The sequence below is a fragment of the Lonchura striata genome, chromosome 5 (genome assembly GCF_046129695.1).
Source record: "Lonchura striata isolate bLonStr1 chromosome 5, bLonStr1.mat, whole genome shotgun sequence".
NCBI lineage: Eukaryota > Metazoa > Chordata > Aves > Passeriformes > Estrildidae > Lonchura > Lonchura striata.
In genome coordinates this window covers 1,322,305-1,342,158 of record NC_134607.1, presented here as the reverse complement: position 1 = coordinate 1,342,158, position 19,854 = coordinate 1,322,305, and the positions used below count along the sequence as shown (strand labels likewise).

Here is a 19,854-nt window from a genome sequence, read left to right as displayed (position 1 = left end):
AGTGGCCTGTTTTAGAAATTTGAGGATAGTATATTCAGTCAATTTTCAAGAAGGCAGGAAGTGTCAAGGAAGGGAGATTGTCCTAATTTGTCCTGTTACTCTTATAAATATGTATATTTTAATCACCGTTATGTTGAAAGTAAACAGCTGAAGGATATCAGAATTCAGTTCATACTGGGTTGATAATTCTATTCAACTTGAATCCTTCAATGAAAACCTGTGGGATCAAGTCCTCGGTGCCAGGGTCTCTGTGCTGGCTCTAGTGACAAACCCAAGATGACCAGGACTTTTTCTTGCTTGCTTGCTACCAGCAATATCTGAGGGTAGCATAGAAATTCAGCTTTCCTGTACCTCCTCTGCACCTTTGCTGGAAGGCCACGGTGCATTGCTGGGACTGAGGGCACTGCCTGCTAATTTTGGCTCTTCTTGATGGGGGACCAAAGGCAGAGAGCTCAGCTTGATTGCTAAAATTGGGACACCAGGATTATTTTAAGGTGTCAGGTGAACAAATGTCATGCTGAAAGAACTGTGGATACTTAAGAAGGAACCAAAGCTATGAGAAGACAGTTACATATGTATATAAGTTTTAGTTTTTTGGTGCTCATCTCTCATTTTTGTTGCTGTATAGCAGTAGCAAGAGGGACTTGGAGTTGGGAGACTGTGACAATGTCAGGAATGAGTAAAATGCAAGATTTGAGACGGGTGTCAGCACAGGGAGGAGAGCAAGGTCTCTAAATTAGGTTTCTAATGGTAGCATAGTGGCTAATGCAAAAAATGAAATGCAGACAGAATAAACCCATGGTCATTTCTGTGTTAGCACATCAAGTTGTGACACACAGGAAAGGTATTTTCAGCTATTTGACAAAGATTTGAAAGTTTTCCTCTTTCAGGCTAACGTTGTGGAGAGGAGCAGGCATTTTGAGGGGTTAAAGAGATAGAAATGACTATTTTTTAATAAAGGGTTATCAAGGTAACAAAATCTGTTGTTGACAACAAACAGTTGTCTGTGTAATGTTAGGTGTATGATAATGTAATATTGAAAAGTTCCACTGGGACTCGTGTATCTTGCCCTGTGCAATTCTCTTCTGACTCTTTCACGCTGGTAATGCCAAATCCAAGCCAAGAAAATGACAGTTCTCATCTGTAAGATGCATACAACCTGTAATTACCTAAGAACAAAATTGTCTTATATAGCTTATAATCTTACTTCAGCATTTGCAGCATATCCTGTGTCAGGAAATATTGGTAAATATTGACACAAAATTGTTTCTTCATGTAAATCAAATCTTGAAAGGTTTCATGTGCAGCCAGTGAGTGGGTGTGTGTGTTTTTGTTTATTTGTGAATATGTCTGCCTATGTAATCCCTCATTTTATAGGCTGCATATTTCCCTTGTCAAGAGTATGATATTAAACAGCTTTTAAATACTAATACTTTAAATTTATTATTGTTTAGCATCTTTCATCCAAGCTTCCCATAGTACCTTTAGTATTAATTAATGCCAGATGTGACATAGAAAATATTATCCCTGTTAATAATGGTTAAACTGAACTAGAGTGTAATGAAATAATTTTCTCTAGTGGCATTGTCACTCCTGTTTCAAAGATGCATTAATTCTGAGTTCACAGTCTTCTCCTGTAAAATATCAGTAGGCAAAGCAAATGGTTTTTTTTTTTAATCTCAATCTATCTGCCCAGGGTCAATCCTACAAGTGATAGTGTGTGCATGTGTGTTGGTGACTGTAACTGGCTGCATTTAAAATAGTAACTGTGCTTTCTTCATCATCCTTTTTGGGTTTGGTTATTTGAGATTCCTCTTGAGTTAACAAACTTGATTGCAAGATGCTCTTTCTAGAGCTGAGGGTATAGCCAGCTAAGTCAGCCAGAAATTGAAGCAGTAAGTCTTTTACTTTCACACTGCTTCTAAAACTCCACTCTCCTTTTGCAGGGTGGAAACATAACAGAGAACTGAACCAAACCCTCTCCCCCATTTATGAAATATCTGAAAGCTATTGCGATAGTATTTGACTTCTTTTCTTTTCCAGCTTAACCCACACTACCCAGAAGGTAATAATGAAGGAAAAGCTTTGGTAAGTGGAATTTATATGTTGCATATAATCTGGGGAATGCTGTATCCTTAACCCAGCACATCCTGACATATGGAAGCTCTTTAGAGCTTTCATTTTCCTTATTATTCCAGCTGTTGGGGTTGTTTTCCTTATCCTGTGCAAGGTAGGATGCATCTCAGAACTGGCAATTCAGACAGTTTTCCCCCCGTGCTGAGGCAAATGATAAGAAACTTATTCAAATTCTGCATCGTGGCATTAGCTGAAGCTGTTGTGCTTGTTATCTGACTGCAGATATGAAATGTATTCATTCTTCTCAGCTCTGATGTTACTTCATGGCAACAGCCTTTGCCAGGTACAGCATCAAGAGCATTTTAGCTAATTCTGACTAATGAGGCAAGGCCAGACATGGAGATTATAGTGTGTGAAGGAAGTGGAGTTAAAACCTTGGGGGAATCTTCCTGTTACTAAGTCAACAAATACTCCCAAAAAGACTAATTCCTCCATCAAATTCATGAGATTGCCTTGGAAAGGCTGAAATCTTCTTCAAAAAATTCAATTTAATTTCTTTCTGCTTGCCTTATGGGCTTTTGTTCTTTAAGAGGATATATTTTCAAGTTTTTCTCTGCACAGGGAAGAAATTTTTGGTTTTTCATGACATGAAACCCAAGATTCTTACAAAATCACATGCCTTGAGGACTGCAATTTTAATAAAGATGGAGACTTTCATAGGTGTTGGCAACATTGGTTTTCCATCTTCACTGATACTTCGCATTAGTGATGATAGTGCAATAACAGCTAAGCTGTCCAGAGAAATGAGAATTCTCCCCTATGAAAGTAGAGAAGTTTCACCAGTTGTTTCTCTTTTGTATTGGAGTGAAACTTGAGGCCTTTGGAGCTTTGGAATGGAAATCAAGAGCAGTTCTAGTATTCCTCAGTGACTAGGTGTTAGGCCCTTGTCACTGAGGAGCCAATCCTGTTGTACCACAGCATACTTGTTTATGGTGTAAGTTTTCCCTCTGTAGTCATTTCAGTTCATCTAAATAGTTAAATATTCTCTGGACTGGATAATGACAAAGGCAGAAGTGTAGTCTAAGCACAAATGTTAAAGGTGGCTTCACTATCAGTTTGGCTTATTCCTCCTGGGTATTGGTTCAGCTAAAACCCCAGACCAGATAAATCATATTAGAGAAATACTTCCAATAAAAAACTAATCAAAGCTGATTGAGGATCAAAACTGATATCTCTGTGAAAACTTTAATTTGCGCAGTCAGCACTTTCCTGTGAAAGATGTTTTGTGGAAGAACTTCTAGCAATTTTTGGTGACACCTCCATGTAAATCAAAGCCTACAGGCTCTATATGTGTGATAAAAATCCTTTTGGATCCTTCACCCCTTTATAATCTTGTTGGAAATGTCATGATTCAGCAATGGCTATTTAAGCCTTCATTCTGCCCTGGAGCAGCCCAATATAGAAACTTCACATCCCTGTGCAGGAATTACAATGATGCAGTGTGTTGAATTGTCCCTCAAAAATAAAAGAATCTTGTAATATTTGGAGTTCTTTGAGGGTCAGCTATGTCAGTTTTGTATCCAATAGCACATAACATGCAGCTTTCCTTGCTCTGTGGTTATCATTTAGGGTTTCCCTGCCTGGTCACAGCCTAATGCACTCACAACAAAGGCATCTTCTTTTCCGTCCTTTGAAAAAATTAATCTTGGACTACTGCCCATGAAGTAAATCTGGAGGGAGAAGTTTGTAGTGGACCTACCCCAGCAAAAATTGAAGAATGAGTAGCAGGGAAATGGGAGAAGAATAAATGAATCCTTGTGGCTGAAGGGCTGAACCTGTAGCCTGTGCCCTGGGGGCCAGGAAGGCCAATGGAATCCTGGGGTGCACTGGGAAGAGCAGTGCCAGCAGGTCAGGGGTGATCCTGCCCCTCTGCCCAGCCTGTGTGGCACATCTGCAGGGCTGTGTCCAGCTCCGGGCCCCTCAGCACAGCAGGGCCATGGAGCTCCTGCAGCGGGGCCAGCGGAGGCTGCCGAGAGGATTCGGGGCCTGGAGCAGCTCTGGCAGGGAAAGGCTGAGGGAGCTGGGGCTGTGCAGCTGGAGAGGAGCCCCAGCTGAGAGGGGCCCTCAGCCCTGGGTGTCCCTGGCTGCAGGGAGGGCTCCGAGCAGGGCCCAGGCTCTGCTCTGGGGCCCAGCAATGGCACCAGAGCCACGGGCAGGGACTGAGCCCAGGAGGCTCCACCTGGGCAGGAGGCACAGCTTCTGTCCTGGGCAGGGACCCAGCCTGAGCAGATTGTCCAGAGAGGCTGGGGAGTCTCCTCACTGGGGATATCCCAGACCCCTCTGGACACAATCCTGTGCCCTGTGCTCTGGGATGGCCCTGCTGGAGCGGGGAGGTGGCACCATGACCCACTGTGGTCCCTTCAGCCTCCCCCATCCTGGGACTCCTTCTTTTCTCTGCTGGGCTGTTGGATGAAAGAGCAGCAGTTCCTTCTCTGTTAGTTTTAAATCAGCACTGCCATCTGTGCTTTCTGTGCCGGTGCTGGACTGCCCAGCCTGTGCTGGGGCTGCTTGTGCTTCTTCACGGCCTGGCCTACAAGGCCCGATCCCACTTGCTCAGGCAACTGAATTTTGGGAAGCAGCAATGGAGAAGGGTTTTCCATGATGCAGCAGTGGCACGGATACCAAGATTCTGCCTAAGCACATCTTTTCTGCCTTGCCTTAAGTGACTCCAGAGTCTGAAAGGGTTTTGGTGCCAGAGAACAAAAATATTACTGGAAGTTACCAGGACTTCTGTTCCCATGCATTAAAGGTATGTTTGGACTGAGGTTCATCGCTTGTTTATGAGCTGCTTCTTGACAATCCAGCCAAGTTGTCTTGTGAAGCACTGGTTTTAATTCTGATAAAATTTGGCCTTACAATGAGTTCATTAGTATTCCCACATCTAAACTCCAGAAGAATTTTTTTAAAGTGGGGAGACCTTTTTGAGATTTAAGGGTCTTATCAAAAAAGGACTTCTCCATCTCTTAAAGTCTAGGAGATTGTAGTATATCATCTAAAAAAAAAAAATGCAGTGCTCTGTGTTACATCTCCCACTAAACCCAAAATTGGTGGTTTTCATGCTGCAAATTACTATGCTTGTTCTAAGGAGAGAAATGTGCAGCATCGAGAAGAATGCTACAAACATCAGGGAAATGTCAGGAACAGCTGGGAACCTGGCATTTGTTAGTGCCTTTGTGTTAAAGGCTGACTTTGGATGGGTACCTTATCTCCATTTGTCTGCATTTTCATGAGAGGACTAATTCTAAGCAGTTCCAATCTGCCTTTTATTGTTGAGATTTTTGTTAGGATTGAGACTGGTATGCACTTACTTATCTTGTAAAGAAGTTGAGCATTTCTACCATGGGCTGCCGGGTGCAATTGGATCTATCTCCTTTGAGTTGTTCATATATCTTTATGAATTCCCGACATTCTGCAATTCTAACTTTTCCTTCTTGCTGCCAACCCAGGAGATTTTTTTTTTTCTTATAAACACTGTAAATTAATTTGTTTGGGGTTTTTTTGGTTTGGTTTTTTACCTTCCAGGAGTGATCTTTATTGAATTATAAATTTTATATGGGTGATGCAGTTTAAACAAGTAGAATAGATAATCTGAAAAACATTGGAAAAAAAAAAAAAAGGAGAAAAGAAAAATCATCAGCTTAAAAATGGCAACTTACATAAAGCCAGCAGTCAGACCACTGGGGAAGCTGGGGGGAGCAGGGGAGACACGGATGCCGGCACATTATTATTATTCTGCTGTTGCACACGGGTCTGAATCAGCTCTGGAAATGCATACATTGTTTCTTACAGAATGTCTCTGGCTCCTAACAACAGGATTGCAACGTGATGTCTCTGCTAAAAATGTGATGACTCACAAATGAGTCAACAGTGAAGGTGTTACAGGAGGCTAACTGCTGTGCTGTCTGCCAGGGCTCCTAGCAGGCAGGAGCAAGGCTGGCCATTCATTTACTCCATTTTCTTCTCATAAAGAATTTTTTAAAATAATCTAACCTATGGAGTTCTGTTCACGTTACCGCTCTGCAAAAATGCTGGTTTTGTAAGAGCCTCCTAAACTGGGTTAACGTGTTGAGATACCACATTGCTCTGGATTTAACAGGCATTTTCAGAACTCTGGCTGCTATTAAATTTAATTTCTGCTGAAATCTGCAGTGCAGCTTAATGTATTCATTCAGGAGCAGGGCATTATCCTTGTCTGTCTCTATGCCACAAGAGGTGTCTTCACCAATTGGAATTGTAGATTGGGTTTCTAAAAGAAAAAGTATTTTAGGTCTGTCTCATGTTTTTGGATTGCTTTTTGCAGTTGAAATGAAGGCCCTTCTGTAAGCAAAACTCCACATAAATCTCTTGAATTTTAGGTATGATGCTCAGTTGAGTTAAATAAGGAAGTTTTGGGATAGTAGCAATTAGTAGCAAATTCTGGCAGGAGCTGTGAAAAGGGTTATCTGCTGGGCTGTAAGTCTCAAGGAGGACAAATCTGATAGGACCTGATTATTTTGTCACTGATTCCAGCATGGGATTTTTCTCTCCTTACATTTGCTCTCCACATGGCAAGCAGTATGTCTGCACCGTTTTTTCTCTTTAAAATCATGATGCACTGTAAATCAGTGGTGGTAGCCCAGGAGTTAGACTGTGCTGTGGGCCTGGATCAACATTTCCCCTTCTCACCAAAATGGTGTTCTTTTTCAATACCTAGGACTCTTTTTTTGAATGTTCACCCTTTGCTTTTCTAGGTGGGTCCCACCTGGCTGTGCTGTGGGGGTTTACTCAGTTCCCCTTCCTGGGTGTGGTTATTGAATTTTGCTGCTGCAGAATCAGGCTGGGGGCTCACAGCCCTCTGTGCCAGTGCACACTGAGGTTTTCTCAGGCTGAAGGAGCTGACTCTGCTTTTTGTACCACTGATACTTACACTGGGTTCTTTGGAAGGGGTGGGTCCAGCTCCTGCTGGGCAGGAGCAGAACTGAATGTGTGATCTCCTTGATCCTTGTGAGTGATTTAACCAGTGCACAAGAACGAAGTGATTGCACCTTCCTCACCTTGGATATGTGTCTGATGTGACTTGTGACAGGCTGTTGTTAGTTTGTTGTAGTTTGGGACAATCAAAGGTATATACATTTTCCTTCCAGGAATGTACTGTTTGGTAATATTGTTTTATCCACATTTCTCTGTACTCATGGCATGTAATTAACTTTTTTTTTTTTTTTTTTTTTCTTTTTTATTAAGTCTTGGAATTGCTTTCCTTGGCTGTCACTGACCACACTGCCAACATCTTTGAAACTGTTCCATTGGCTTTCCCTCACACTGCTTTTAGTTGAATGTTCTTCTCTCTGCGTTTGAGCTCCTTTGCAGTTCTTTTCTTCTTTTCTCTTAATTGAATCCAGTTTTGCTGGCTGCATCTGCTCATATGCCAGTTTCTACCTGAGCAAATGTCATCTTGTTTCCATCTGCTTAGGAATGCAGTGCTTCTCCTGAGCTATTGTCTAATTAGTTTAAACTAGCCTAGTACTTTCACTTCTTTCCACATCCTCACATGGACTCGTCTGCTGATTCAATAATGGCTGGGTTAAGTGCAGTTTCTGACGGCTGCTTACTAAATTTAATTTATCGTGAGAAGCTTTCTGTATGCCAAGTGTATGTGCATTCTCTCTCTTCCCACACAGGCATGTGCACGTGCACTGGGACGTAAAATGAGACATAAATACAAATCCATGTTTGTTCCTATGCAATGATAGCATTGCTGTCTCTCACGTACCCCTTGTATAAAACTTGTTTCCAGAGCTGTCAGGTTGGGGGTCACTTCTTGTTATATTTTTTTTTCCCATGAGTAGTGCTTAACTCCAATAACCCAGGCTGAGTTGTGAGATTAAGATTCTGAAAAAATGCTGTAAGCAGAGTTCTGAGGTTTGTGAGGGAGTTCAGTCTGGAACTGCTGTACAGCTCTTATGCAGGTCTGATTTTACTCAGCTAAGCTTGGCATTGCAGTTAGCTGTGTCGCAGGTGCTGCCTTGCCCTCTGAGTTGGAATTTCTTTTTAGGCTAGAAACCAGATCTTGCCAGCTGCTAAACCTGGTTGGTGGGATTTAGGTTGGTGAACTTGTTGCTCAACTGGATCTATACAACTGTTGGGGTCACCAGGGAATGAACAGGGTTAGCCCCAGACTTCTGGGTGAATTTCTCCTCAGAGCCAGTGGTTGGTGTGAACTGCTAAAGCACAGGAAATCTGCCTTTGACTCTGCCTCCTGCCAGCTCACCCACTTTATATACTGGTCATGGTGTTCTGTGATGGGGAATATCCCTTTGCCCTGTCTGGGTCAGGTGTCCTGTCCATGTTCCCTTCATATTTTGGTCTGTATTTTACTCAGAGCCCCAGGATAAAAAGAAAACCATACAATTATGAAGTGTCCTGCCTTTTTGTATACCAGTCATTTCAGTTTGGAAATTATAGTGAAGTGGGTAGTTTCTGGAAAACCTTAATTAGATTTCAATGTAAGTTGTGGAAAGTGTCAAAAATTTTGGATTCTGTTCTAAACTATCCTGTACTACTCACCACTTTACAGACCTCTGGAATTTTCAACTGGATTTCCAGTTTTCTGTTTTGTTATAAAGTGTAGGAAGTAGTTTTTGATTTAATATTAGACTCTGACTCACACCTGTTAAGCTCTCAGAAGGATTTTTTTATTGTTTCTATGCCTTTTCAGTTTGTGTCTCATCACAAGTATGTAAAACACGTATGGAAATCACAAAAGCAATTTGCTATTTTCTCAATTCTTGCATATAGGTTAAATTTTTTGTGCATTTTTCTGTACTATGTTTGGGCATGAGATACAAGAGGGTGTGGGGACTGCGAGATGAGTTTACTCTGGTGCGAGTCTTAGGAAATGGTTGTTCTTTGTCTTAGTAAGCCTTCCTCTCAAACACTTGTTGCAGTACCCTAATGACTAGAGGACCCTAACAAAAATTTATTTCTGTATTTTTTTTCTTCTCTCTCCATCCTTGATAGAAGTCATGGCATGGAAAGCTGGCATTTTGTAAGCTTGGTAATGAAAAAATTGAGGTTTTGGAAGGATTCAAGAAGTGCCTTGGAATGAGTTGATAACTAATCCTTTCTTCCATAATTTCACTCATCCTTGATTTTGTTGTTTACTTTGAATTGGCAATATGGATAATCAAAGCTTTGCCCTTGATTATCCCTTACAGTTTGGTTTTAATCAAGCTATTAATGCAAACCAAGTACAGCCTGGCCTTTTACATTGTACAGCTCCTCCTTAGTGGTGTATTGTAAATCATTTTAATAGCATTTCATGCTTCCAGGGTCGGATTTTTTTCTCTTTTGGCTTTCCTCATTCCTCTTCTCCTCTCCCTCTGTGATGTATTTTGTGTACATGAATGGCCCTGGGCTGCCAGTCTCTTACTTAGTGATCAGTCTTGTGTAAGATGTGTAACTCGGCACCCCAGAGGAGCAGCTTGTACTCACACCAGTAATTATGTTGGTTGCTGTGTGGTTATGGGCACAGACTCTGAATGACTCCATCAAACCAAGAAATGTTCTCAGGGAAGGTGGCATTTGGAGTCTGTAGGCAAAGATATGGAGTCAACTATAGAGATCTGAGGATGGTGCTGCAGGGTCAGAAAATTCCAGTGAACTCTCAGCAGATGGCGGGAGGAAGATCCCACCTTAGCTCACGTGCTGTGGTTGAGTAACTCTGTCCCTCAAAGGAAACCCCCTTGCAGGGGGTAAAATCAGACCTGTGTTGGACCAGCCACAGTGTTATCAGCCTGTGCTGATTTGTGTACAATCAGATTTGAGATTTGTAATACAGTCCAGTTGGGGCTTTGCCTGCCCACCTTGCCATGACAAGCTGGTCCTGGTGGAACAGATGGTCTGGCTCTTGCTGTTTGAGAGTGTCCACAGGACAAGAGGAAACAGCCTCAAGCTGCTCCAGGGGAGGTTCAGGTTGAGCATCAGGAATAATTTCTTCTTGGAAAGATCTGACAAGCGCTGGGAGGGGCTGCCCAGGGAGGTGATGGAGTCCCCATCCCTGGAAGTATTCAGGAAACAACTGGACATGGCTCGAGTTTAGTTGACAAGGTGGCGAGTTTAGTGACAAGGTGATCAAAGGCTGGACTTGAGGATCTTGGAGGTCTTTTCCAACTTAAATGATTCCGTGATTCTCTGAAAACATTCTGCTCTGATTCTACAACCTGAGAGGAAAAAGCCATCAAACTTATATAAAACTACAATGGATTGAAGCAAATTGCTTACTTTTAAAATCCCCTACTTGTCTAAAAAAAAAAAAAAATTCTAATATTCATTAATTATCTTGTTTCAAATGTGGCCCTTTCCAGACCAGCACTGTGTAGTTATGTCAGGTGGGAGTGAGGGGTCTGCAACTACTGCAGATTTTTTGAAGTTGTAGGTGTCAAATAAAGCATATCCGGTGCTGCAATGCTTCTTTAGCTTGTGGCCTGCTGTTGTTCTAATGACTGCCTGAGACACCATGGAGCAAAGTGCATCCTTTGTGTTACTCCAAAGCCAATCATGGTAGATTCTTGCTAGAAGGTAAAAAAAAAAAAAAAAAAATCAGATGTATTACTTGTCTGCAAGGTAATTGAAGAATTTCTAATGGGCCCTGATGCAAGCAAATAACCCTTGTGCCTAATCAGCAGAGAGACGGCGACCTTCCTGCTTCAAAGAAGAAACGCCAGGCAGGGGAGAAGATTATGTATACTTTGGTCTCTGTGCCACATGGAAATGACATCGCATCTCTCTTTGAACTGGATGCCACCACCCTTCAGAGAGCTGATTGCCTGGTTCCAAGGTAAAAAAAAAAAAAAACCCAGAAACGAAAAAAGGGCAGAAAATAGTGCTGCATTGACAGGGCTTCTTCCTGGCATTATGCTGGTGAGTAAAGCGGAAAAAAGGCAAACATGAGCAAGTATTATCCTTCTGTTAAAATTTGAGGAATGTTCATGGATAAATAAGGGATGTATAAAACATGATACTGTTGCTGTGACTGGGTAAAATAATTATAAGGATAAAACAAGTGACACTTAGAGTCTGTGAAGAGAAAAAATAATGGTCTAAATATTGCACAGAGATCTGCGTGAGGATAGAATTGAGCTCTGTGCACTGTTTGAAAAAAAATGTAATTTTAATAGATTTATTTGAATTGTTCCCAACAAAATAATATGTGGGGTGAGCTGGGCTTCTGTTTCCCTGACAGATCATGATGCTACTGAGCACATTTTTTATTCAAATGTATTCAGGAAGTGGCTTCTGGGTTTTAATTGTCAATATTTGAAATTTTAGCTGTGTAACATAGCTGAGATTGGTTAGATAAGTCACACGGTGTTGGTTGTAACTGAATGGGCTTGCAGACTCTTGGGTCTGGTTGTTCTCAGGGTGGATTTTAAAGCTGGGTAACCACAAATACTGATGTATGTGACTTTGAAGTGTTTGCTGTGCTAAGTTCTGCCAGATAATTTGCTTACTTGAATGCTCAAAAGCCCATCAGTGTGAAAGGGAGACTGTGAATGGAGACCACAGTGAATATATTTCAAAAGTAAAATTCAGAGTTAAAATTGTAATTGATTTCTCAGCTCTGCTTTTTGATAATACCACAGATTATCATATGGAAAGAATTTAGAAGGATCTCATATCTGTTCTTTGTTCACTTGATTTTCAGTTGAGAACTGGTACTGTAAATGCTTGCTCTGGAACAAGGGTTTGCAGATCGTAATGATGAAGCTGTGAAACCACGGTCAGCTTTACTTTCTGGCTTTGTGCTGTGACAGCTTAAAAGAATTCGTTATTCTGCAGGAAAAAAAATAATAAAAGAATTGGGTTTATTCATGAAATGTATTTCTGTTCAGATGGGATTTTGTAACATCTTTTTAGGTTTTTTTTCCCTTAAAGAATATTTTACTCCTAGATTTATGTAAATACTTAAACTTAGCATTCTGCACAACCCCAAGATGCTGGCTGTTCTTGTTGCAGCTCTGCTCTGGGTGAGAAAGAAGGAGTCAAGGTAAAAGGGTTCTGCAGTGTCTTTTAGGTCCACCTCCCCTTTTTATTGCAGTGGCTGGCATGGTTCCTGCTCTCCAGCCTCATGCCACAGGCAGATGTTGCAGAGCATCCCACTCGCCCATGTGGGCTCAGGACTGATCCATCTCATCTTCTGTTTGCTTTGTCCCCTTTAGGAACTCCTACGTCCGACTGAGGCACTTGTGCACCAACACTTGGGTCACCAGCACCAGCATCCCGATAGACACTGAGGAAGAGAGGCCTGTGATGTTAAAGGTAAACAAAATCCCAAACTCACTCCTGAAGCTCACTTCTAACCTCTGAAATGTGCTTAATACTTAGGATAAAGGTAAGAGGATTGCTCATTCACTTTAAACCAAAAATGACTGCAGATTGGGACGTGCCAAACCAAAGAGGACAAGGAAGCTTTTGCCATTGTATCGGTTCCTCTGTCTGAGGTCAGAGACTTGGACTTTGCCAATGATGCCAACAAGGTTTTAGCATCAACTGTTAAAAAGCTGGAGAACGGAACAATAACCCAGAATGAAAGGAGGTTAGTGAGTTTTATTTTTTCCCCTGCTAAATTGGTGTTTGGTTACTCATGATTACACAGTCATGGGTAGGTGATATCCACATGAACAGAGGCAATTGGGAGAGGACACTTCAGTTCTAGGAGTGCCAGCCTGGCACTAGATTCCTCCACTGTTGGAGCATCCTTGCTGTACCTCAGGCTGATCTGTGTATCTCCTGTGTAAAACGGGGGTAAACAGCACTTCCCCAGCTCACTGGCCCCATAAATTAATGGATTTCCAGGATAAATCCCCAGGCAAATGTCTTTGTCTGGACTTCCTTTGGTAATCTGCTTCTGAGCTATAACGTGAGGGTGCGTTGCATCTGATTTTCATGTACGGGAAAGCAGCACTTCAGGGCTCTGGATGTGTGTCAAGTTCACCACACTGCAAATCTGCAAAAGCCTTGGAAGGAGGTCTCATTGTGATTGAGAAAGCTGCTCCATTTGCTTTCTCACATCTATTTCCCCCTGTTCTCTTTTTCTATTTTACATCAATTGTTGTTTACCACTTGTATTCATCCCCATTTTGTCTGTGGCACTATTAGAATGTCTGCTCCTCACACCCTCCCCTGAATCAAGGGATTTTGTTGTGCATTTATTGTATATTGTAGCCAGATGTATGTATGTACAAATATATGTAGCCAGTGATGTAGTTCACTATTTATCTTCAGCTGCCTGTGGTTAAACTGAATATAAGACAGCATCTCTGGCAGTGTGAATTCATAACTGTAATATCTTATATACAGCTTTTCTTTTTTTCTGAAAATGTTGATTTTTGGTGATGGAACTGAATTTTTGCAGTCAGTTTTCAGTAGAAATTATGCCAGTTGATTTTTAATGCCTGGGTGTTGGGACTCAGTCTTGAAAAGCTGTGGGGGCCATTTCACGATTGAGTTGACTCAGAGAGGGATACGACACTGTCCAGGTGGGACATCCCTGTATGAACTTGTCACTGTCAGTATTGTCAGGTCTTGATGTTGTCAGATTGGTACAACAAACATGTAAAACAATTCAGAGCTGTTTCCCAACAGTGCCATCATTTGTTAGTTATTGTGACTCCCTTTGGAGAAAAACCCAAACCATCTTCTTCCTGTCTTCTAGCATAGAGAAGTAGGAGTCCCAACAGTCTATTCCTTATTGCTCCATCCTATAGCTTCCTTTTCTACTTTATTTTGTGAGAATGGCAAACACCTTGCTGTTTTCCACAAGAGGCCTGAAGCTTTCAGAGCTAAAACTCACTCAGAGGGTTTAGGTGAGCAGCCCAGCTCACTTGTAGATAATGGGAACTTCACTTCTGGCTCCTACAGGTGACTGAAAATCTCTTGGGGATCTTTCTGCCTCTTTCATAGCTGGCAGATTTGTTAGCTATAGACTAGACATTGACCAAATTGAGATGGTGCTGAGTTTTTTATGTAAAAGACTGCTGGTGCTATTAAGGGAGATTCTTTGAAATCTGTGGACATCTGTGTTTCTCACTGCATGTCTGGCAAGGTGTTAGTAACAAGGAGGCAGCAATGACTTTGTGTTTTTTCCCATTTATATTCTGTCTTTTTGCATTTTCTGGAGGTGGGAGAGAAGGAATTACTACTACCTCTGTGTTTAGCACCTGCTTCTGAAAAATCTTTTGTTTAGCAAAGAGTGGAACAAATACAGTTTCTGGGGTCAGTATATATAGGAAGACTGTTATATATGAATATATATATGAAACAGTTTCATGGGTCAGTAGGGAAATTATCTAGTGGCAAAATGTTTTTATTCCTCTGGTGAGTCCATTGTCTTGTTTCATGGCTCTGTGATAAAGCATAAAAATTCGTGCTAGGCTGTGTAGGTTTCTTTTTACTGCTCCTGGGTCTTGAGACCACCAGGTATAGATTTTGGGTCTCTGAAAACTGTATCAATCCAGCAGCCTGTATTTTTCTCTTGTTTTCCCTCTGGTTGTTGTTTAGTGCCTTGATAAACAGCCCTGTGATTGATTTAAGCTTCTGCTGAACCAAGGCTTAGAATACTTAAGTATGTGTCAAACTTAACTTTGCAGTGGTGGAAGTTCCATTGTGTCAGGTAAAGCTTAGCATAAGTGTGATTTTTGTTCTTAATGAGTCCTAGCAAGTGTTGAGTGACTGTTTATGGTAATTATTTATCTATTTGTTCTAGGTTTGTAACCAAGCTACTGGAAGATCTCATTTTCTTTGTTGCTGATGTGCCCAATAACGGGCAAGAAGTTTTGGATGTGATCATTACCAAGCCAAACCGGGAAAGACAGAAATTAATGAGGGAGCAAAATATATTGGCTCAGGTATGTCCTACTTAGTTAACAACTTATTATACAATCTGTATCTGCAAACAGATTGTAGGAGAGAGTGATGTGAGAAAAAGTTATTTTTTGGTAAGTTGGCTTATGCCATGTTGGGTTTCTCACTGGATTGGGTAGAAATGGCACTACTTGGTCAAAGCTCATCTCTCTAAATCGGAGTCAAGCACAAGGGGCTGTAGAGGACTCTCAATTTCATGTGTTTCTGATAAGATTTAAGATCATGTTTGAGAGCAAATTGTTCACAAAATTTGCGACAAACATGGAACGGGGTCCCAATCCTGCAAGTATAGCTCACGTAGTGCCCCTGTGGAACTCTGACTTTGTTTGCATGAGGGCAAATTTGCAAGGAAATAAAATTAATGTCCATTTTGTGAAGTTAAGTGAAAGAAATTTTACAAAAGGGGGAAAGGATAAGACTGGACAGAAGCCAGTGTTGTCCTCCTTTTCCATCATTGAATTACCCAAAGTTAAGACATGGAACTGTTTAAAGTTGGGGGTAGTAAAGAAAAAGCAATATCAATCAGGTTGGTGGGAAATGTAAAGCTAACCCCAAATGCATAAAGTTGTGATGTCTCAGACTGTGTCCCCATTTGTGTTTAGTCAAGGCTGTTGTGCTGGTCCTGTCAGAAGACATTTCCATTGTCTTGGTTTCTGCTGAACTGCCATTCTGTAAATTCAGCAGAAATCTGGGTCTGGTTTTCACTCTGTGATTTTGATTTTGAACAGATATTTGGCATCCTCAAAGCTCCTTTTAAGGACAAAGGTGAAGGATCAATGCTGAGACTTGAAGACCTGGGTGACCAGAGATATGCTCCCTACAAATACATGTTAAGATTATGTTACAGAGTTCTAAGACACTCCCAACAGGACTATAGGAAGAACCAGGTCAGTGGTATTGAGGATAGTTTTCCTCCTGATTTCTGTAATTACATGTGCTGGGTTTGACATGGTGCTCTGCACTTACAAGTGGGATTCTGTGGTAATGGGGGAAGGCATTTTTTTGTGTGTGTGTGTAGCTTAGTAGTGGTGAATTGAAAGTTCAACAATGAATATCACAAGTTCACTTTGTACTTTTGCAGGCTCAGTCTGAGACTGGGGTTCACTGCTTCATTCGAGCTTTCTGTTATTAAAAGTATGCTCTTGGAGTCTGGATTACAAAGTGGGAAATCTGCAAAGCTGTTGTTTCTTTTGCTTAAATATTTGTAGAGGGATGGCAGTGAGTCAGAGCAGAGGTTGTTATATATCAGATAGCCTGATTTCCCACTGCTGGAGACTCCCTGTGAGCAAGAGGTATTTCAGAACCCAGACTTAAGGGACTGGAGATAAAAGCCTGAACTGCTGTGTGGCTTCTTTGTTTTCTTTCCACTCTTTTACAGAAATAATTCTGTCCTGAAGGGAGAGAAAAGGAGGAGGGAAGACTCAGGAAAATAGCTTCTTAAACACTATAAAAAATTCTAGTTTTTTCTTTTTTTAAAGAAAAAAAAAAGAGAGGTTGCAATTTTTTGAATTTTATATATATTTTCATTGATTCATTCCTTTGGTTTATGAAAGAATAAAAAGAGCTAGTCATCCCTAATATGGAATCTTTCTCAGGGTACATATTTGAGATATTCAGAAGTTCTTTTATTCAGGCCAGTTCAGAGAGGATTGATTTTATCGATTTTGATTGCTAACTAAGCTGGATGCCTCTGGTTCTAAAAGAGAAAGCATTACTGCTCAGCAAGTCATCATGAGAATTTTTCCTTTTTTCAGGAATATATTGCTAAGAACTTCTGCATCATGCAGTCCCAGATTGGTTATGATATTCTGGCAGAAGACACCATCACAGCTTTGTTGCACAACAACAGAAAACTGCTAGAGAAACACATCACGGCTAAAGAAATAGAGACGTTTGTGAATTTACTCAGGAGAAATCGAGAGCCAAGGTTTGAAGTGGTCCATGTAGCATTTTTGCAGTAGCTGTGAATTGCATGCTATTCGTTGCTTTGGTGTCTCTTTCTTCCTGTTTTGACCTGGCAAACAAAACCCTACCTGTACAGAAAGTATTAGAACTACCTGTAATTCTTGGAATTAAACCATATCCACATTTCCTACATTCTCCAGTAATGGTTTAAGTTTCATGTTCTGCTGCATCTGTGTTTTTTTGACTGCAGAACTGCAGATTCTTGGATTATCTGTCAGACCTGAAAAGAGGGCTTATACATTACAGGAGAGCCTTGAAAATTTGGTCTCAGTTCTGACTGGGGCCAAGAGCAATTAAGAGAAAGTTTAATTTCTCCTGGCTCTGCAGCTCCTCTGCAAAACTGCCATTTGTGTTGGTTCCCCTGATAACCCTGGTGTAAATTATGCACACATATAATTTTTTCTAAGCTTTTATTAATATCAATTTTCCTGCAGCTTCTGATTCCAGGTCAAACCTGAAAGAGGCCTAAGACAGTGAAGATCCCATAAACTTGTGTCCTAGACCGAATTTTGTTCCAAATTAAAATTTCTGGCCTTGAACTTCATACAGCTGATTTTTTAAAATAAGCTTCAGATTGGGCTATAGAAGAAATTGATTTCTTTATTTTAAAATGGAAAAATTTCTTTATTATTGGATTTTCAGTTTTAAAATGAACAAAGTAATACAAGTATAAGAAATGAACATACTGAAGGCCAAATATTGTCCCCTGTAATTGTGAATACCATTTTCCAGGTAGCCTTTAAGGATGTTGTTCAAGGCCTTAGTGTTCCACTGCTTCAGTTATTTTCTATATGCCTCACTCTGTAATCTCATTGCTTCTCCCATGCTCAGCTGGGTTGGGCTTGGTCAATGTGAAGAGGAAATCACAGGATCAGCCCTGTCTCTGAAGGGTCTGTGTTTATTGAAAATTGCACATTGCATTTTCTTGTGGCGGAGATGTAATGGAATTTGTGCTATAACCACATAATGCAACTGCTGTGTATCCACTTCTTTGAGGAATTCAGGAGCAATAAATGTTTCCAAATTGCCCCTTGCCAGAATGTTGTAATGTGAACAGTAGAGACTTGATCTTGATACTGATTTTTATGGAGAGTCTTGTAGATTTTTGCAGCACTTTCGGGGTGAGTGAGAATTGTGGCATTCTGCTCTAAAACACATAACCTACAAAATTAAAAACCTTCCTAAGTTTTGGCTCCAACCAGGTGACTTCCCCAAAAGTCCATGTAATTTTGTGCTGTTTGCTTAATTTTATCTTTGTGATTACTATGCACTTTTAATTACCAGTTGCCACAAAGCTTCATTTCAGTTATGGGTGGATTTTTTTCATAAGTCTACCCTAAAAATGCTGTCTGTACTCACCCACAACAGTTCCCAGACTTTAGTGGAGCTGTGGTCTGTGCTAGAGGTTCAAACTGTTGGCTTCTTGGATGGCTGATAGCAGATGGTCAGAGTTTGTACCTGGATTTCTAAGGAAATAGAATATATGATGTGTGTGTGTGCCTGCTCACATCTGTTCCCCCACCAGCTCTTGAGCACCTTGCTCAGTTTTAGCTACATTTGCTAAAGGAATGGTGGGCTCAGAGATACTTAATTCCTATGACTATCATGGAAAGGGGAAACTGCATAAAAGGAAGAGGCCCTTTTAATATTGCAAAGGTTGCAAAATGTATTACTATTACTGCACACACAGGAATCCCTGAGAAGAGACAAAACCACATACCTAAGGAATGTCCCAGCTGTAAGGAAAGCCTCAGCCTGAACCTTGTTAAACACAGAAGACCTAAATTTGAGAGACAAATTCATAGGAAGCTGATTTCACTGCAAAGCTTTGTTCTTTTTGCCTTACATGGAATGACCTCTTTGAATGCAGAGTCCTATCTGCAGGTCCTGACAGATCTGCACTCTTCTCTGGTAGCCCAGCATCCCCTGGCAGTGTTCAAGGCCAGTTTGGATGGGGCTTGGAGTAACCTGATCTAGTGGAAGGTGTTGTGAGTTGTAGGAGTACAAACTGACCAAGATCATATGTTGATTAATAAGATACAGAGTCCCTCTTGCCTACCCATCCTCTAGTGCAGAGTGCTAGAGATTTCTACTGCAGTTCTCCAGTAATAGTTTAAGTCTCATGTTCTGCTGCATCTGTGTTTTTTTGACTGCAGATTCTTGGATTATCTGTCAGACCTGTGTGTATCTAACACCACAGCAATACCAGTAACTCAGGAACTCATCTGCAAGTTTATGCTAAGCCCAGGGAATGCTGACATTCTCATCCAGACCAAGTGAGTATCTGTAATCAGTACTTGCCACCTTTTTGTTGTCTGCTCTCTTAAATTCCCAGCACTTTGCTCGTGGCTCCATTGTGAATGGTTTGTGTTTGCAGGCTGGTTTCAACCCAAATGGACAATCCCTTGGAATGCCCAGTCATCTCGGATGACATTGATGAAGAGGAAGTGTGGCTTTACTGGATTGACAGCAACAAGGAGCCTCATGGCAAAGCCATCAGGCACCTGGCTCAGGAGGCAAAGGAGGGCACCAAGGCTGATTTAGAGGTTCTTACCTACTACAGGTAAAACTGCTTATTCAAAGGGAAGAAAATGTAAACTCTCTGAAGATCCTCAGTGCTGTTCTTATCCAGCTCATTTGCCAATATCAAAAAAGGAAACCAGAATAAGTGAAAGAAAAAGCCATGAAACCAATTTCAATCCAGAAACTGAGACTAAGAGTTCATGTCAAGTTTTTTCTTGTGGGAGTTACCACAGTCTCTGCTGCCTATTCCAGGCAAATTTTGAGTTTCCTTTGCTCATCACATCTCTTTGTGTGTCTTTTATTTTGCCTCTAACCTTTTATTTATTGAGC

The 19,854-nt window shown here is 41.1% G+C and overlaps 1 protein-coding gene across 3 annotated transcripts in view; it reads left to right on the top strand.

The window, feature by feature from the left end:
- Positions 1 to 19,854, top strand: part of ITPR2 (inositol 1,4,5-trisphosphate receptor type 2) — a 240,615-nt gene that overhangs the window by 54,601 nt on the left and 166,160 nt on the right. The window contains exons 10-18 of one of the 3 annotated variants that reach the window (XM_021538669.3): positions 2,044 to 2,088; positions 10,797 to 10,951; positions 12,333 to 12,432; positions 12,549 to 12,709; positions 14,879 to 15,020; positions 15,765 to 15,923; positions 16,791 to 16,963; positions 19,158 to 19,277; positions 19,379 to 19,564. In XM_021538669.3, the coding sequence (XP_021394344.1) occupies positions 2,044 to 2,088; positions 10,797 to 10,951; positions 12,333 to 12,432; positions 12,549 to 12,709; positions 14,879 to 15,020; positions 15,765 to 15,923; positions 16,791 to 16,963; positions 19,158 to 19,277; positions 19,379 to 19,564 (1,241 nt within the window). Of the gene's footprint in view, positions 1 to 2,043; positions 2,089 to 4,856; positions 4,886 to 10,796; positions 10,952 to 12,332; positions 12,433 to 12,548; positions 12,710 to 14,878; positions 15,021 to 15,764; positions 15,924 to 16,790; positions 16,964 to 19,157; positions 19,278 to 19,378; positions 19,565 to 19,854 lie in introns of those variants that run through there. The other 2 variants (XM_021538676.3, XM_021538671.3) reach the window with 2 other exon arrangements.